The sequence below is a fragment of the Molothrus aeneus genome, chromosome 6 (genome assembly GCF_037042795.1).
Source record: "Molothrus aeneus isolate 106 chromosome 6, BPBGC_Maene_1.0, whole genome shotgun sequence".
NCBI classification, from domain to species: domain Eukaryota; kingdom Metazoa; phylum Chordata; class Aves; order Passeriformes; family Icteridae; genus Molothrus; species Molothrus aeneus.
The window spans coordinates 4,558,049-4,575,823 of NC_089651.1; the positions used below are offsets into that span (position 1 = coordinate 4,558,049).

At 41.2% G+C, this 17,775-nt stretch overlaps 1 protein-coding gene across 2 annotated transcripts in view; it reads right to left on the minus strand.

Annotated features, from left to right (window-relative positions):
* The window catches only part of HIPK3 (homeodomain interacting protein kinase 3), a 69,042-nt gene that overhangs the window by 47,429 nt on the left and 3,838 nt on the right, over positions 1-17,775 (minus strand). For both annotated transcript variants that reach the window (XM_066551824.1, XM_066551823.1), the window contains exon 2: positions 5,580-6,666. In XM_066551824.1, the coding sequence (XP_066407921.1) occupies positions 5,580-6,664 (1,085 nt within the window). In that variant the 5' untranslated portion in view covers positions 6,665-6,666. The remainder of the gene's footprint in view (positions 1-5,579; positions 6,667-17,775) is intronic.

A 17,775-nucleotide genomic window follows, 5' to 3' on the forward strand; every position in this document is an offset into this window, starting at 1 on the left:
TACTTTATTCTCCTTCCAAAACTCTTTAAAACAGAAGGGCCCATATCAGACCAAATCACTCTTTGAGCTGCAGCAGAACTGACTGGGCAAGTGAAAATAGTGTCGTGACCACAGAACACAATTATTATCGCTTTTCCTCTGTCCTCTCTGATCTTCATGGGAGAGGAGGGTAAGAGAAGGAGAGGGGGAAAAGCCTGCTCTCAGCTACCAGGAACACATCCAACAGCGATTTTTCCATCTCTCTGAGCTCCGTTGCAACACTATTGACATTTGGCATTTTGTCTGGAACGAGTCTGTTGATTAGGCACTACCCTTAGTTGGAAGGCTGGAGGGAGAATATCACTGTCCAGCTCTGGAATGGGGTGACTGCACTGAGTGCATCTACTCACATCACTTGCTTTTCCTTATGAGTGCACTGCTGAATACCCAGGATCGTATTTTACTGCTGTCACCAGCGGAACAGAAAAACATTTCTGAGCTATGAGCATCTCTTACTAACCAGACACCTTCCATTCTGCCACACCACTGCAGCTGCCCAGAAGCCTATAGGGTCCAGCTGGTGCCCAGTTTAATCTGGAGATCACTTATATTGCTTCCCACTCACTTTGTTTTCCCAATGAATTTGGCAATACAAGTTTGCCTGCAGATCCCTGGATGCCAAAAGGAACATCCTTTGGATAGGAAACCAAGGGCTTATGATCCCTCAGGTTTTAGCTTTTATATTTTTCAGATTCTGTGCTGCTTTAGTGTGTGGGTCTAAGCTTCACATCAGGGGATGCTGAGCTCTGTGCACAGAGCAGGGAGACAAAACAATTCCTGCTCCAGCTGGGCACCAAGGACAAATGATCCCAATCTCAGCCCCAGAGCACAAACACCGTGGGCTGGAGAGAGAAAAACAAGCAGGGTGGGACTGCAGGGGCTAAAGCTGGAATGGGACAATGAACTGCAAGATGCAAATGGAGCAGAACTGATCCAAGGGAGAGAGCCTGGGAGCGCTGGTGCATTTTGGGGCCATTTTGGTTCATCTTGGGTGCAGGCCTGGCTGGGCTCTGGTGCTGCCCAAGGTGGATCCATGGAGGAGATGCTTTGAATCAATCCCTGCTTGATTCTTTAGCTCTGCTCTAGGGCAGCCTGCACAAGGCATCATTTATCCTCAAAATACATTTTCAGTCAAGCTTCCAGCTGCATTCTACCAGCAATATGATCTGACACAGCACAAAGGTGATGATGTTTTCCTTGGAGACAGGAGGTGAAATAAGCATGGAGGCAGCCACAGGGGCTGGTGATGAGCCACTGTTGAACTCCTTTTGGGGGCTGTGCTGCAGGATCCTGCAATGAAGTAGCACACTCAGTGGTTACTGTCAGATCCACAGTGTGACAGGGATTTTATGAATGATGAGTTTGGTGAGGTTTACTGAAGACTCAATTTCAAAATCCCCTTAGGAAGGGAACCCAAATTAAATCAATATGAAGGTGATTCCCCTTGAAAAAAAAACTGAGCAGTAATTCCCTGAAGAGTTACCTCTGAGTGCCATACACTGAGAGGGCCACTGCTTCCCATGGCAACAGAAAGGAAGGTAACCTGGCTCCCTGAAGCAGATGGGCAGCACCACCTTGACCATTTCACTCCACTCCTCTTGGAGGCTACTGCTAATTGCAGACAGCCATTCTGAAGCCTCTCTTCTCATACCTGCTTTCCCAAATGCATCTCACCTCAGGAAAGAGGGAAAAACAAAGGAAAATGATTTCCAGAGAGAAACCATGTCCTGGGAGAACTTTCTGCCTTGCCAGATGAGCACAAGAGACCAGACTTAGAAACAGATGCTTTGATTCTCCTCCTCCACAGCCTGCACTGCTTTCCATTTGGGATGCAACACTCCCCTTCTCATGATTTGGGGCACAGTTGACCAAAAGGACAGCAACACACTCCTCATACCATTTCCATAAATGACAAAAGCTTGATCACCTACGCTGTACGTAAGGGTATTTTCTTTTGAAAATGTACACACTGCTTAGCAATTTACCTCCTTAGATCACTCATAAAAGGTCAGCAGTCTTAATGTGTGAGGCCAGAAGCAGAAAAGGGCTTCAAATACCAGATCTCTCTAGTCCACAGCTATTAAAATCCAGACCAGCATAAAAAGAGCATGTAAGCACAGACACTGCCTTTCAGGGAAAGAGCATTGAGAATAACATCAGATCTTTAAAACAAATAAAAATCATCTCTGACTTCAGACAGCGAATCGTAGCTAGTATTTATTCATACCCATACTCAACAATTTCTAGCAATACAACAAACAGGAGCTTCCAAAAGGTAACAAAATGTCAAATCTATTTTTCATACTTCTTTTAACCATTTTCTTATTTTCTCTTTGCTTGTCAAAGCTGAAACAGAAACAGGAAAACATCAAGTCATTATCACTCCATACAGTCTTGTCTCCATTTTTGTGTTTGCTTATACCCTTTTAAAATTCAGTTAGTCTCACATGTTTAGGACCTCTCCTCATACAAAAGTACCCTAATATTTCCAATTATCATTAGGTCACCTCTCCTGCTGCTATAGGCAAGGTAAGCCAGCCCATTATCCATTCACCTGGCTACATAATGTTCCCCTCCTTAAGTCCTAATCCTCTTATTACGCATTTTTCCAACTCATTACTCACTTCCTCTTACAGATGCAAATTAGTGACACTAGAATTCAAAAGAAACAGTCTATTTTATTTATATAGGCTGTATATAAATAAAATAGGATTATTTATTTAATTCTGGGAATTGGGGCATTCTCCATTCTCACAATCATTAGTTCACTCTGGTCCCAGGAACAAAAAAACAGAAGCAATGATCAGACCAGGGGAGAAAAAAACCCAACAAAACAAAACCAAAAAGCACCACCAACAAACAACTTTTTCTCTTTACTCAGTTTTGTAAAACTTGTTTTGACATGTCACAGTCAAACAGGTGAAACCTGCACTATCACTCCCAGGTTCTTCTAATACAAAAAGCATTTAAGTACAGTTATATTTTATATATAACTTCTCCTTATTTGATTGACCAAAAGCACAACCTCTCTTAAAACAAATGCCATCTCAACATAAGATATTCTCTGAAGGCCCTTCACATTCTTCTGTAAGACTTTTCACTTCAAATTTCCCCAGCATCATCTATTTTTAAAGTTTTTGAATCAAATCCCTATTTTCTGCTATTATTTGCACTAGTCTGGTGCTTTCAATGGAACAAAAAGAAATTTTGACGAACTGCCAATCTACATAAAGTTAGTTTGAATCACACAACTGGTAGAGAGCTACACATCCATGATGAAATCCAGTATGTTGAAAACCTGTTCAGAAGTAAAAACTTCTGCTGAAAGTAATTTTGAAGTATAGTTGTTTGGTGGTTTGGGTTTTTTTGGTTTTTTTTTTTTTTTTCAAAATTATCTCAACCAATATTTAGATATTAAGAAAAATTCAAGTAGATGGACCCTAACCTTTTTTCTTCTTTTTATTTTAAAACATTTCTGACTTAGATGCTACTTTATAGTAGGGTTATAAGACTATACAAAACAAACAAAGAATATGATCTACTGAAACCTGAATATTTACAAAGCACTTAAGCATAACTTAATAACTAGGAAACTTTAGGTGCACACACCATATGAGTCCATATCATTCAACAACAGCATTGAGGCAAGACAAGTATATGCACCCACAAATCTTATCTTATTCTTGGGGGATGATATATTTGAATTAACACCCACAGGGAACCCCACTAAGTCACATTTGAGTGTAATGCAAGCATCCAACATGCCAAGGAGTTGCACACTGATCCTGCCAGCAATGGACCTGCCCAAACCCATAAGTGTGCCAGAATTCTATTGAGAGCTGCAGAGCAACATCAAGCCAAGTAAAACACAACTACAGCTACTGCATTTTTATGTAGGCAACTGAAAAACAACAATATCTTGTCTATTGAGCCATCTGAACTAGAAAAAAAAAAAACTGCTGAAAGTAGTTAGTTGAGGCTGAAGTACTCCAATAAGACCACCCAGCCTGGCTGTCCACAGTCTCCCCTCTGTTCTTGGGGAGAAAGGAGTGAAAAATGGCAATAGATCACAATAATCTGTAATTGCTTCAATAAATAAAAAAGCCAAAATAGGTAGGGAAACATTCTCAGACCATGCATCTTGAGTATCTGCTGGATTCTGATTCTGCACAGACCAACTCAAGGTAAGACCTTTGCACTTGTCCACAGCCTCTCAGAACTCCTGCCATCTTTGCAAACCTGGCCCGATCTGTCCTGAGAGGCCCGAAACCGCAGTATCTTTTGATTTTACATAAAAATTTATCACAGCTTTTACACCAAAATGAACTCCCAAGTTATTTAACTTTTTATTCCCTCTCATGTATATTTTTGTATAATGTGAACATGCATCAATCCATAACATTTCCCTATTTAGTTTTCTGTTGATGAACTTCATGAAGTTTTAAAATCCTCTGCTGCAGTTTGCAATTAAGTAATAGAGAGTGCAGGTGATGAATTAGAATATTTTATGTGAGCGCTGTACATGAAGCATTCTTGTTTATAAGCTACAGTGAAAAAATAGATTCCTCTGGCATGAACTCCAATCACTAATTTCATCAAGCCTAGAATTGCAGTGCACAAGTTTTCCTTTCCAGCATGAATAGCTGTAAAATATTTAAAATTTTCTTCCAAGTACTCATTGTCCTAGTTTACTAGCTTCTTACTCAACCAGCAGATGGGCAATACACAGCACATACTACTGCCAGTGATGCAAAGCAGAACTGGAAGATCTTCAATCAACACAAGTTTAGCTCATAAGGAAAACAAAAGGACTAAATATTGATAATTTTTAAATGCCAGGCAGATTGGGTAACTATTCAAAGAGAGCTTAAAAAAAATAACCAAACAAAACTATCGAAAACATACACCCATTTTCAGGCAAAAGTAGAATGCAACTACATACCAAAATCACTTTAAACACCCTTTTGCTATCACCCTCAACATTTAAGCATCCTATCACTCCCTAACTCCAGAAGTTTACTGAACTCCACAGCTGCTGAAGGCACTCAGACAGAATGGAGTTTCTAAGAACTAGGGAAAATATTTACAAGTGCTGGAGAAAAACAGAGGCATTTACATAATCTTTGGCAACAGGATATAGAAACATGGCACTTTAGGACACTGTCCAGCTGCTTACAGGAAAAAAAATCCATCATGTTAGGAAGGCTGGAAAGACATCCTAAACAAGCAAGTGAAAGATAATTTTTTTTCTTTTCCTTTTGAACAGTCTCAGAGGTCTCAAAATAGCAGTAAGTGATGGCTTCAGAGAACAACACAAAACATACTTCCAGGAAAAAGACAAGACTATCAAAACATTCAAAGCAAGTATTCACATTCAAAACGGCAACCAACTACAGAACTCTCACATACCTAGATGGTTTTACCGTTTCAAATCATTCTTACTAGTTACCTGGAGGAACAATTATTTAAGCCATTAACTTTAAGAAATGCTAAAACCTTGTTCCATAACAGGTAAAAAAAACAAAGTAGGAGACACCTACCTGTAATACCGAGATTGTAAATAAGTTGAACAAATAGTCTTTGATACATGACTGGCAGACCCAAAGTCTATGACTTTGACCCGGTAAGGCTGCCGAACAGGATCCACCAACATAATGTTCTCTGGTTTGAGGTCAGCATGGATTAAACCCAGACTTTTGAGTTTTTTCAGTGCAGTGGCCACCTGTTGCAGAATAGGCCTTATTACTTTCAGTTGCAGAGGGCTGAATTTGTTTTGTTTCAGGAAGTCGTACAAGTTCTGTTCCAACATTTCAAAAACCAGACAGGTGTGGTTACGATGCTGAAAGCATTCGTAGGCTCTCACAAAGTTAAATTCATCAGCATTTTCAGTGCTCAGCCTCGCTAAGATGCTCACTTCTATCTGCCCTTGGCGCACATACGAAGGATGATTCTTCAAGATTTTGATTGCCACGATCTCGTTCGTCCCCCTTTTCCAGCACTTGACTACTTGTCCAAAGGTCCCTCGTCCCAGGAAATCGAGAACCTCGTAGGTGTTTTTCACCGAGCACAGCACCTCGTGCTGCACCAGCTGGTAATCCCCGTCCCCGCCGGTGCCGCCCTGCTTGGAGGCGGCCGTGGCCACCACCGTCACCGGGTTGGCCACGCCGCTCTGCAGCATGGCAGGCAGGATGGACAGCTCGTCAACGATCTGCATCGTGCTGCTCTGGTTCTCCAGCTCCTCACTCTTACGCTTCAATCCACATCGCTGGGCTCCCTCCAGGAGATCCGAGCGGCTTCCCTGCGTCCCGGCCCCCTCCGGCTGAGGTTGCTGCACCCACGCTGCCAACGCTTTTGTAGCACCTGCAGTATTTTTTAAAGCAACAGCATTTGACTGCAACCAAAAGCTCTGTCCTCGAGGTCTATCAAATGGGTTTTTAGTCTGAAAGAAAGTACTAACCCTGTGGGGAGAAATTCCAAAGTTTTTACCATTCACATAGATTTGCGGGTAGGTTCTTTCGTGGTACACACAACTGCTTGGTTCTAGTTTGAGTTTCTTCACACTACAAAAGGCACTTGACTGGGTTTGATAAACATATGGTGGATAGACCAAGACTTGTGAGGCCATACCTACAGGGGGAAAGGAAAAGAAAAAAACAAGTGAAAATTGTGCGCATTCCCAAGCTTTCCAGCCGCTGCAACTTCTAAAAGAAAAATCAGGACACCAGTATGTTCTCCAAATGAGCTGGTCTAAAGTTGTTTTATATTTAGTTCCTTGTGGCAGAACAAGCCCCTCACGCTTTGCCTGTGCCCACAGGAGGACTTTAGCAGCAGCAGGTTACTGCAGTTAAGTGCTTGAGCTGGTTGCACAGGACTGAGACAGGCTGCAGCACATGGCATTTTTGTGCTACCTTTGTGCTGTTAAAGTCAACTTTCATTTAAAACCTCCCACCATTTCTACACACAAAAGTAGCACAGTGCTCAGTAACACAACTGAAAAACCAATTCAAATATTTAGCAACCATGACAAAAAATAACTCAGGAGTTGATAATTGTGAGTCAATGCTACCCGTTACACAAGGAATCCAACCTATTCACTGTAAACACCAGCAACCTTCTGACAGCAGACAAATGTCACAACAGCCACAGACCAAAGAATTTCACTGGGATGAAAATGAAAGTGATCAAGCCATGTGCTGGGGCCCAAAATAACTCAGGGGGCATGGGTATATACACATAAACAACGACAAAGTTCCAGTAACTTACATGTACAGTAACCTAATCCATTCACCAAAGGCAGGTGCTTTCCTTGAGCTCTGCTTCACCCCACTACAGAAATTCGTGTATCAGTGACAGAGTCATGGGGCTAGAGGCAGTGAATTTACCTTCCAGGTGTCCTCTATGCACTGACCCAGTGTCCCCTTCCAGACCTGCCAAACACCAGCCTTGAACTGTCACGTAGTTAAGCTAAATACTAAGAAAAAGGCTCTGGATGGACCCCAGTGGAACTACAAGGTGTCAGGGAAGTTATGGTTTATACCAGTCTGATCAGCTCCCAGAGACAAATTCAATACAATAATACCTTAATTAGATCACTTAATCACACCAAGCACATGAAAATTCTGGTAATAGGTATTTAAATTGCAGATGAGTCACATAAAACTTGAGCTAGACACTGCAGTGACTCTGATCAAATGAAACTAACCAAAAGCACAGCGTAATTATTCTGAAGCTGTGATTTCATTTATGCAAATGAACATTTAGATATCTTAAGAGCAATTAAAATAATCATACCAACACCTCAGTTTAGAATCCTCTAATGCGTTTTGTCCCAGCTGCAGAAGAAAACTTCAAAGCTCTCTCCTTCCCAAAGTTGTTTTCTCAGAGCCAGATGATGTAGAAAGCTGGAGACAGCCAGGAAACAGCTGGGCTCTTCTGCCACCAAACATGATGGAACTGCCACTGGCCTCCTGCTCCACACCAAGGACTTAACACTAACTATTAACCTCAAAACACAGGAAAAAACTCCTCAAGCTCTTGACTTCTCTCCTAAATAACATGCCCCATTACAAGGTGCATAAGCATTACTGTTGACTAGGAGATCTTACTGCCTTTTCTAACACAATTATATTTAAATAAATCACTTACCCTGATCATATTATTTCGATATCCAAAATTCAGGCCTCAGTGCCTGCCCCAGAAAATACATACATCCAAGGCCCCTCTGGAGCTTCCAGTGGCACCTGCACAGCTCAGGCCAAGCCAAACCTTCTATCAGCACCTTACTACTCCTCCAGTTCTGGGATGACTCAAATATCACATCTGCCAAAGACACTAAATTATCAAAATAACCCTTGGGGGTTTTCTTCTTAAAACCTTTCAGAGGTTCCCACTACAAAATGATCTGCTTGCTTGTTCATCACAATCCTCTTACTTTTTGACACACGTGTGCTTGAAACAAGTAAGATATTCAAACTCAAAAATCATTTACACTTCAAAGCAAAGAAACTTCTCAAGGACACGCTAGTGTGTTATCCCAGTTTGCTGACTGGGGGGTTCAGATGACCAGAATCACTTTCCTGACTCACAGACAAACCCAAATGCTGGGCAGGCACAGCCACACCACGAAGCCCCAGGGCAAGAACAGGTCCCATGCACCTCCAGGCAGGAGAGACTGAGGACACCTGGCCCACAGGTGACAATCTGGCCAAGCTGCAGCAGTCCCACAAGGTCAGTCTGCCCTGGATCTACCTAACAGCAAAAATCTGCTCCGCTGAACTTCTGGAGAAGGTACTTTCCTGTGTAAGCATGTCACCAAAGCTGAGGGCACTAGATGATGATTATAAGTACTTTGAAAAAGCTACACTGAAATTAAGGATGGTTTTGGAAGACAGGACAGTCCAGCACAAGGAGAACCAGAGGGACCAGAGGCTCACTCAAATCCCCACCTGAGCCTGTGAGCACCACTGGCATTTAAAAATGTGTAAATCTTCTAGAGTTCATGCTGTTCAAATCAGTCCAGAAGGTCTGGAGGAACACAGTCCCAGTTTTCTCTTCAACACTAATTTCAGTTGGATAAGAAAAACTAGACTATCATCTTTTGGGGTTAGTGTGTTTCTTACAGGACTAACTCCACGACCCTGAACTCCAACCACAGTAACAGCTCTGTTCACAGATAAGAAGTGTTTACTGAGTTATTACAAGAACATTTTTAGCAACTCAAAAAAAAAAAAAACCACTAAAAAAAAGAAAATTGACCATTAAATGGAACAGATAACATATCCTAGAACAGCCTTTGATACAATCATTACAGACTGAACTAATAAAATAAAATTTTACTCCACACAAATAAAAACAGACTTGTACAATCATCTTATTTCTTACCTTCCCCTAAACACTTCTTTACAACTCCCATCATTTTGCTTGTCTTTTTCTAAACACACACTTCTAGATGCCAATGTCATTTGGAGAAGCTACAGTATCTTCACATAACCAGTGAATCCTGTGAAACAGGCACATAAAACCCTGCAGCATCCTACACCTGAGACTGCTTAAAGACCTCTGCCACACACTCACAGTGTTCAGAAGGCATTTCACACAGAAGCACACTCTAACCAACCTACATGCAATGAAACCCACCAGAACAGCATGGACCTATCCAATACAAGCAGCTGTTGGAGGCCTTTGAGAAGCTAGGTTGATAAACAGAACTGATTTCCCCCCACCCAGAGGAAAACAAACCCCCACACACAGCAAAGCTGCGCAACAAACCTTGAAGAGAAAGGGAAAATACCACAACACTTCTACTGTAACAGCACTGCTGTGTTTTAAGGGGTTTTTTGTTGGTTTGGGGTTATGGGTTTTTTTGTGGTTGGGGATGGTTTGGTTTTTTGGTTCTGTTTTTCTTACTGGGTTGATTTGTTTGTGGGGTTCAGAAGCTTTTTTTTAAACTATTTTGAGGTATTTGGATTACAATACAATCCTATGGATAGCTACACCTGTAAGAATAGACTTACTGTGCTGCAGGCTTTTTGTTGCCTTTTTTTTTTTAAACCAGGACTCCCAGCAAAAGAAAAAAATACACATCACATTTTCACCTAGCAGAGAGTGGATCATTCTCTTCCCCTGTCACAAAACATTTCACTGAGCTCATACATCCTTCTGCATACTTGTTAATAAGACTGTTCCTGCTTCCTCATACAAACTGAAGCTGGTCAGACTGCACCTACATTAACAAGCCCAGCTGCAGAAAAAGAGAGGGGTGTGTAGAGCCAAAAGTGCTAAAAGAAAGAAAAAATCATCTGTGCTCATTTCAGGGAGTTACTCGAGTCTGAACACACATAAGGAGCTGGTGCACATCTCCTAATTAAATTTAATTTAAAATAAAAACCAAACTGCACACTACAAGAGCCCCCCAGGATGCAAACCAAAGCATCAGAAGGTCTGAAAAGTGCAATTTCCAGGTGACAGTACCACAGGCAGCCTCAGAGTAACCTCCCACTTGACTTTCAGTTTTAGTCCATTGCTCCACACATATTTTTAAAGTCCTCTTCTCCTTCACTGAGTGCAAAGCAAGTGTAGCCACTTCAGCACAGTGCCTGCCCCAAGGCAGTGGTACACACAAGCTGAATTTGGCTCTGGAGCTCTGCAGCTTGCGTTCTCCAGCTGGAGGCTGCTGCATCCCACCTCACTGCTGGGGAATAGTGCAGGGAATGTGCACAAGAAAGGAGTTTTGGGACAGCCTACTAACTGTTAGCACCTCTAGAAAGGCTTCCTTCAAAGGAACCAGTCCTCTTGGTTGGAAGCAGAGAGAACTAGGAAAATTTGGCTTGTTAAACATGAAACTAGACAAAACATGTGACTTCTGACCAGAGTTGAGGCTGTGAATTCTGGGCTTCTGAAAAAAGTATGAACAAAGTAACAAAGCAAATGTATTTCACCTAAGTAAATTCATTGTTTATTCCTTTAAATAAATTAACAAGTGTATTTTCACAAAGTAATGTCAGTGGACAGGAGGCACCTCAGTTTGTCCCCCCACAACCAAACTTCTCTGTACAGAAACTGAGCAGGGAACCAGGCAGATGCATCTCAGCAAAACGAGGCACCTCTGGTTAACACCTTGCTAATGTTCACCTAGGTGTAACAATGCTCTCTACTTCTCAAAATTACATCTGCAGCCTTCTGGGGCTAGGCAAACTCAGCAGCACAACCCACTTGGCACACTGTGACAACCTGGAGCAGCACAGGCTGTTCCAGGCCTGAGCACCATTAATAATTAACTGTACAGTGACATTTCCACATGGCTGAGTTGGGGGGGAGTGTGGCAAAGTAACTGGTTAATAAGGCCACTGCAGGGGAGCTCAGGAGAAATTGCCACAGTGCTCTCTTCATTTGTCTGTGAAATGCACAACTCCTTCCCCCAGCACTGCAATCACCCTGCTGCTTCTGGTGTAGTAAATTCCCAGCAGCCAGAGGCAGCCACCTAATAACAGAGTTAAACTGTAACCCAAGAAAACTTGTTTTCCAACTTCTTTCAGGCCTCCATGGGCAAAAACCAGCTCCAAAACTCTCACATCCTCTTCACAGTGCAGCTGGGCATCGAGGGAGGCTTTCTAAACATTCAGTAACTTCCAGCAAATGCACAATTGGAGCAGTGGCACTTACGAAATGTTTTGTTTACATCATGCATCACTTTGGAAACACTGTAAGGATACTAACTGTCATTTTTTCCAGGTAAAACAATTGTTCTTTTCATATTAGGTGCCACCCAACTTCTCAAGTTATTCAGCAAGTACAAAGCTGAAATAGTTGCCCTCTCTTTCAGCACAGATGAAAGTCCATTACCAGTAGTAGCAGCACCGCTACGTTACTGTTTATTTTGGATATGTAGCTGAACAAGCTGTACTGATGCAAGTACTTTCATACCCCATGACCTGCTCACCCTGAGGAATTCCCTCACTCCAGCTGGACAATTAATAACAAAGCACTGGCAATTGAGGTTTCATGTAATTTATAAAGGAAAACATATCTACAGAGAGTGCAAAGTTCCAGAAATACAAGCCCAGGGAGTCCCAACCCTCTGGCCACCTCAAAACCAGCTCTGTGACCCACAGAAGGGAGAGCAGAGCAAATCAGAAAGCACTGAGGTGTTCCAGGTAACTTGTGCCCTATAAATGGTTTCCTCAATGACAGAGGCAATTCTGGACACAAACTGCACAGGCACACACACTGCCCTACAGAGAACCAGGAGATGCAGGAGCAGCTGCTGATGATATCTCACCAAAGAAACCAACACCCAGCTCTGGGGCAGCAACCAGAGATGCAATTTCATGACAAAAGAAATCATTACCATTCTTGACTAAAAAATGTATTCCAAAGCTCAGGGATGTTGGCCCATCATTCACCAGGAGCATTCAGCTGAGCCAACACAGCCTTTGCCCCACATGAAACCTCAGTCCTGCACAGGTCCAGGCTGAAAGGCCAAAGGTTGGCTCCAAGTTTTAGTGGGAAGCAAAGGATACAATGATCCAATTCTGCCCTTGTAGAACTTAGTTACTAACCACCCAAAAAAATGTTACAGGGCTGATTAAGGTCTGTGCAACAGCGGAGATATTTTTAATCAGACACCACAATGTTGCGCTGATAGCAGAAATTGAAAATATCAGTTGGTTTAAGTGTGATACAAGCCAGTCTCAATTGCAGCATTGTCTCCATCCTTGGAAACAGAACTGACACCATACACTGAGCACAAACATATTTTACATAAAATATCAGAGTGAACTGCTGTGACTCAACACTGCCATAGCACCAGCAGCAGCCCTCAAGAACACAATTGCTTTATTCATATTTTCCACCAATATCAAAAGCTAAATCTTGTGATACCAATATGACTGCAATCATAGCTAAAAAGATAAACGAAACAGTACTGGAAGCATTTCTTTTTCTCCTGGGCAAGCTGGAAAGCAGGCACAAGCAGTGCAGCCTTGGCCACCAGCCCCAGGGAGAACATGCCCTCCAAATCAGAATGTGCCACCATCAACAGAAACAGCACATTTCAACCAGCCAGGGCTTCACCAGCCTAATCTCTTCTTTTAGAAGACTAATTCTTTTTGAACCTGGAAACAGCAGGCACACTCAAATAAAAGTCTCTAGCAGTGGGGATTAGGAGAGCCCACACTTTCTGCAGGACAGAAGTGCTGGAGGATCCATCCCAACCACCACTGTCTGCCACCGTTCGATGCAGCAGGAGGGCCAAGGCAAGCAGAGAGGCAGGGCACTTCTTCCATTGCCCTAAGTATTTCCAAAAGATTTTGCCACCTTGCCTAAAGCAGAAATAAAATTTGATAGAGAGGATTAGCCCAAACTGCATGTTGGTATATCACATGTTCAAATGCCACTGTACTTAAAAAAAAAATTCCTTCTTAGTCCTTTCTTATTTTCAGTCATTTTATTTTTGTGCAATTGCTCAATTTTGCATTTTTTTAGAATGCTGGGTGTTTGCTAGAACTAGAAATGGATCAACCCATTTAAGCAATTTATTTTGAAATTTCATTTTAAAATAGCTCTAGACAATACCAAAAGCAGCTCCTGTAAGAATATTCATTTAAATGTTTGTTGCCACTTCACAGAAAGTAAGGCAGCACATCTGCATGCCCAGGAAGGGGTCTTACTTACATAGAGTTCATCAAGTCCTCTCAACTACTCAGTGAGGAGGAAACTCATCCAAAATTACCTTTCCCCCTCTCAGGAAAAAAGATTTTCACCCGGTCAAAAACAAACAAGCAACAAAAACCAAAGCAAACAAAAAAGCCCAAACAACAACAACACAAAATTCCTGTTCTCCCCACAGGACCTGCACATTAAGTCTAGAGCAGCACACACAAAAAAACCTGTTGAGCTCATTGTATGACATGCAATGCAAAAATGTGCAAATCAGGCTCTCTCTCCTGTACCAAGGGGGTGAATAAAACTTTCCTACACATTGAGAACCACCTGGTAGTAAGCAATATTTGAGTTACAACTTTGCCCAAATACATGGAAAAATCAGTCCCTCTTCCAAGAAGACCAACAAGAATGTCATTATCAAGTGGTTACTGAGTTGTGAAACCAAACACACCTAGAGCACATTCAGCTTCCTCTGCAACAAAAATGTCAGAGTAAATAGAACGTTAGCATTTATTTGTTTTAAAACTGACTTAACTGCAGCAGAAAAAGATCAATCAAGATAAGTGTGTGGGATTAGTTGCCTTGATTATTTTACAGTTTTCAGGTCAGTTGTCCCAGCTACATCTAGTAACAACTCTCAAACATATACAGACTGAGGTAAACACACACATACACACACACATTAAGCAGGAAGGTAGTTTTACACATACACAAACAAAAAAAAAAAAACCTCTGTGAAGTCCCAGTATTCTTCCCATAATAAAAAAATGTTATTTAAAAGTGGTTTGAATATTCTGCTTTTATATAACAGGTGTTTTTCTTTCCTTGTAAGCAACACCATCATGAAAATAGCACTGGTTGCTTGCAGAAAACAGCTGTATAAAGTGGACATAGCATCTACTGTAGAACAGTTAAAAAAAAAAAAAAAGAGAGGGAAAAGGTGTTTATACCTACTTTCAGCTTTCGAAGGATGTAGAGATGCAGTATTTCCTACAGGTAAATATCAGTGCACTAGAAATCCATTCTCTCTCACAGAAGGATCAGCCTTCTGCCTCCTAATGAATCAGTAACTGTTATAACACATATTATAATGCTTCCCAAAGCCACCAGGGCAAGAAATGTCTCTCCCTCCCCTGTGCAAAGAAACTTCCTGATTTAACTAAACAGAAACCATGTGAAAAGAAATATTATATGCAGCATACAACCCACTACCTGGGGACATAATAATACTGCTAAATGTGCATACATTTTTTCTCTGTTGTATTCCCTTCCATGTTTAATAATCTTTCCACTTGTAGCATAAATAAACCTTTAACAGCCACTCTTGTTTTAATCTTCACAAGAATGTTTAGACACCTCTGTGACAGAGTTTTAAAAACACATCTAGTCTCGAGCAGCATTTGTCACAAAGAGCTCCCAAAGCATTTCTTGGGAACACTTCCCACCATGGCCTCTTGCTGGGCTCAGAGCTGACACGGTGCAAAGGAAGAAGCCAGCCCACAGCATCATTACAAAAACCATAGAGAAAAGTTATTAAAATCAGTCTTTATGAAAAGCAATCTCATGAAAGTAATCTGCTCCTATTAGGCTGAATACCAACTAATTCTGCAAATCACAAAATAAGTTGGTATGAAAAGGAAAAAAGCACTTGGTCTCCTCTTAGGAACAAATCTGGTTCCTTCTAAAGGGCTTCACAAGATCTCAAACACCAAAATTCCCATACTTAACAGATTGAAATGCTGAAAAATAAAGATTATCTGAGTACCTCTTCTACCCACATACAATCCCTAATAATCTTCAAAGAGAAGCTGTGGAAAAAACTTCTCAACTGGAACATACAGACTGCAGACAAGCAACCAAGTCTAACAGTTAAAAAGAAAAAAAAAAAAGAGAAGAATTGAAAGGAAAGGGGTAAGAAGTATCAGATGACCAAAGTTTCTAAGAAAAACTCAAGAAGGAAGATGTTGATAAGACAATGATGGACATCAACAGCTTCAGTCCAAAAGGCAGAAAGGCATCTTACAAGAAACAACTACAAATCCTCCTGGAAATTGTGTAAGTTCCACCAATTGTGCCAACACAGAAAAAAACCTGCACCATAGGAAAGAGGGGAAAAATTAATATATTTTATTCAAACTAGTGGAATTTGGTAAAAGTTAAATAGCTTTTTTTTTTTTTTTTTTAATGCTGACAAAGGACCAAAACAAAGCAGTAAACATGTTGAGACTGTGGAAACACAAGAGAAGAAATATTTATTCTATCTACATATGAAAAAGTAAATTACTTTTGCAAAAGTGAATTAATAAAGCTTTAGGAAAAAACGAGTATATAAACACTTTTTATGGATACCTGATACTAGTAGTTACTTATGTCTTCCAAAGGGAGCTTAGATCACCAGTAAGAAAAACTTCTTTTCCTCCCTTATAAAACTTTCTAAAGTATTGAGGTCCTTTTCTCTCAGCATTTTGCCTTGACAGGTGAGCTTCCTCATGCAGCCCTTGAGGGGGGCATGCATTAGGGGTCCCATCTGATGCAGGCAGGCATCAGATTGTTTCAGTCTATTCCAGCAGGAAGAGGGAGAGGTTCAGGTGTCAGCTGACAGCCAGAGAGGCAGGGAGCAGGCCTGCAGGGATCTGGTCACGCTAATAAAAGCAGCAAACATCTCTGCAATGAGGACACTCCAGCCCCACACAAAGCACAGCTGCACACTTATTGCAGCCCCAGCTGAAGTTGCTCTCCTGGCACTTTCTCCTGCCCAGGGACCAGTTTTGCCATCTCAAGATGAGGTCAGCACAAGGCAAAGAGATCCACTCCCATCTCACAGCTCAGAGCCAAGTAAAACTAGAGAAAACCCCTAAAATAACCCAAAGCAGGTTTTCTCAGGTACTGGTGGCTGCTTGCCCCAAGGCAAGCGAACAGCCAAGCCAAGCTTGGTGATAAAAATCTTGCCTCACCCAGTAATTTAAGTTCCTTGGAGGTTTGGTGTCCTGGTGACACAAAGAACAGCTGCAGGACAGTGGAGTGTGGTGACCCAGAGCAGCCTCCAGAACACAGGAGAGCACAAGACACACTCAGACCAATGGATTATGAAATCCAACAGGCCTGGAGAAGTGGCCATGGGCATCTCCAATCATCTCCAAAACCTCCTCTTTTCAGGGTGTTTATGGGACCACCACATGTATCCAGCAAGTGATCATACAAATAAAAGCTGACTTTTTACATTAAAAACCTTATTGGTACTTCATTTGTAATGTGCTTTAAAAAGCACTAAAAAGTCTTCTAGAGCTGTTACATTATTTCAGCAAGAATGGAAAGCATGAGTTTAAGATTACTGGTGTTAAAGATAGCTTTTTTGATGGGAGTGCCCCTCCTAACATGCAAAAAGAGTTCTCTGCATGTAAGAATCCAATTACCTTTTTAATATTGGGAGTTGCTGTAGCTTTGATCATCCTAAAAGATAGGAAAATATTTCTTATGTCTATTTTCTCTTTGGATGTTTGACTGCATCTTCTTTTATTGCTCTGTTTTGGAATTTGAACTTTGCATTTTCCTGTTATACCCAAATACTGTAGAGCATAAGAAAGCTGGATAAAAGGGAAAAAAAGGATTATATTCCTTACTTACAAAAAGGAATAATTTCCTAATATTTTTCTAAAAACATAACATACTGTACAAAAAGTTTACATAATGCTGGAATTAATAAATATGTACAGTTAATATTCAGAGAGGTATTTTGAAATTACACTGACTCCAAGTCTCAGCATAAGGAAAAAAACAAAACTAAACTACTTGAGTCTACTTGTTTAAAAAACAGTTGTTATTTGGCTCTTCTTCCTTTTCCAAGCCCAATTGCTAAACCAGAGATTGTTAGAAAGTTACCCACTATCCAAAATGCAGTATTAAAATGCTATATGGAAAAAAAAAGTGATATGCAATGAAAAAAATACTACAAAGCTTTACAAAGATTATCCCCAAACTGCATCTAAAACCAAGACTCACACCAACTCCTGCCATCTTTTTCAATATTCACTATATTGAAATAAAACAACTGAAGAACTAGGGGGAAGAACCTAG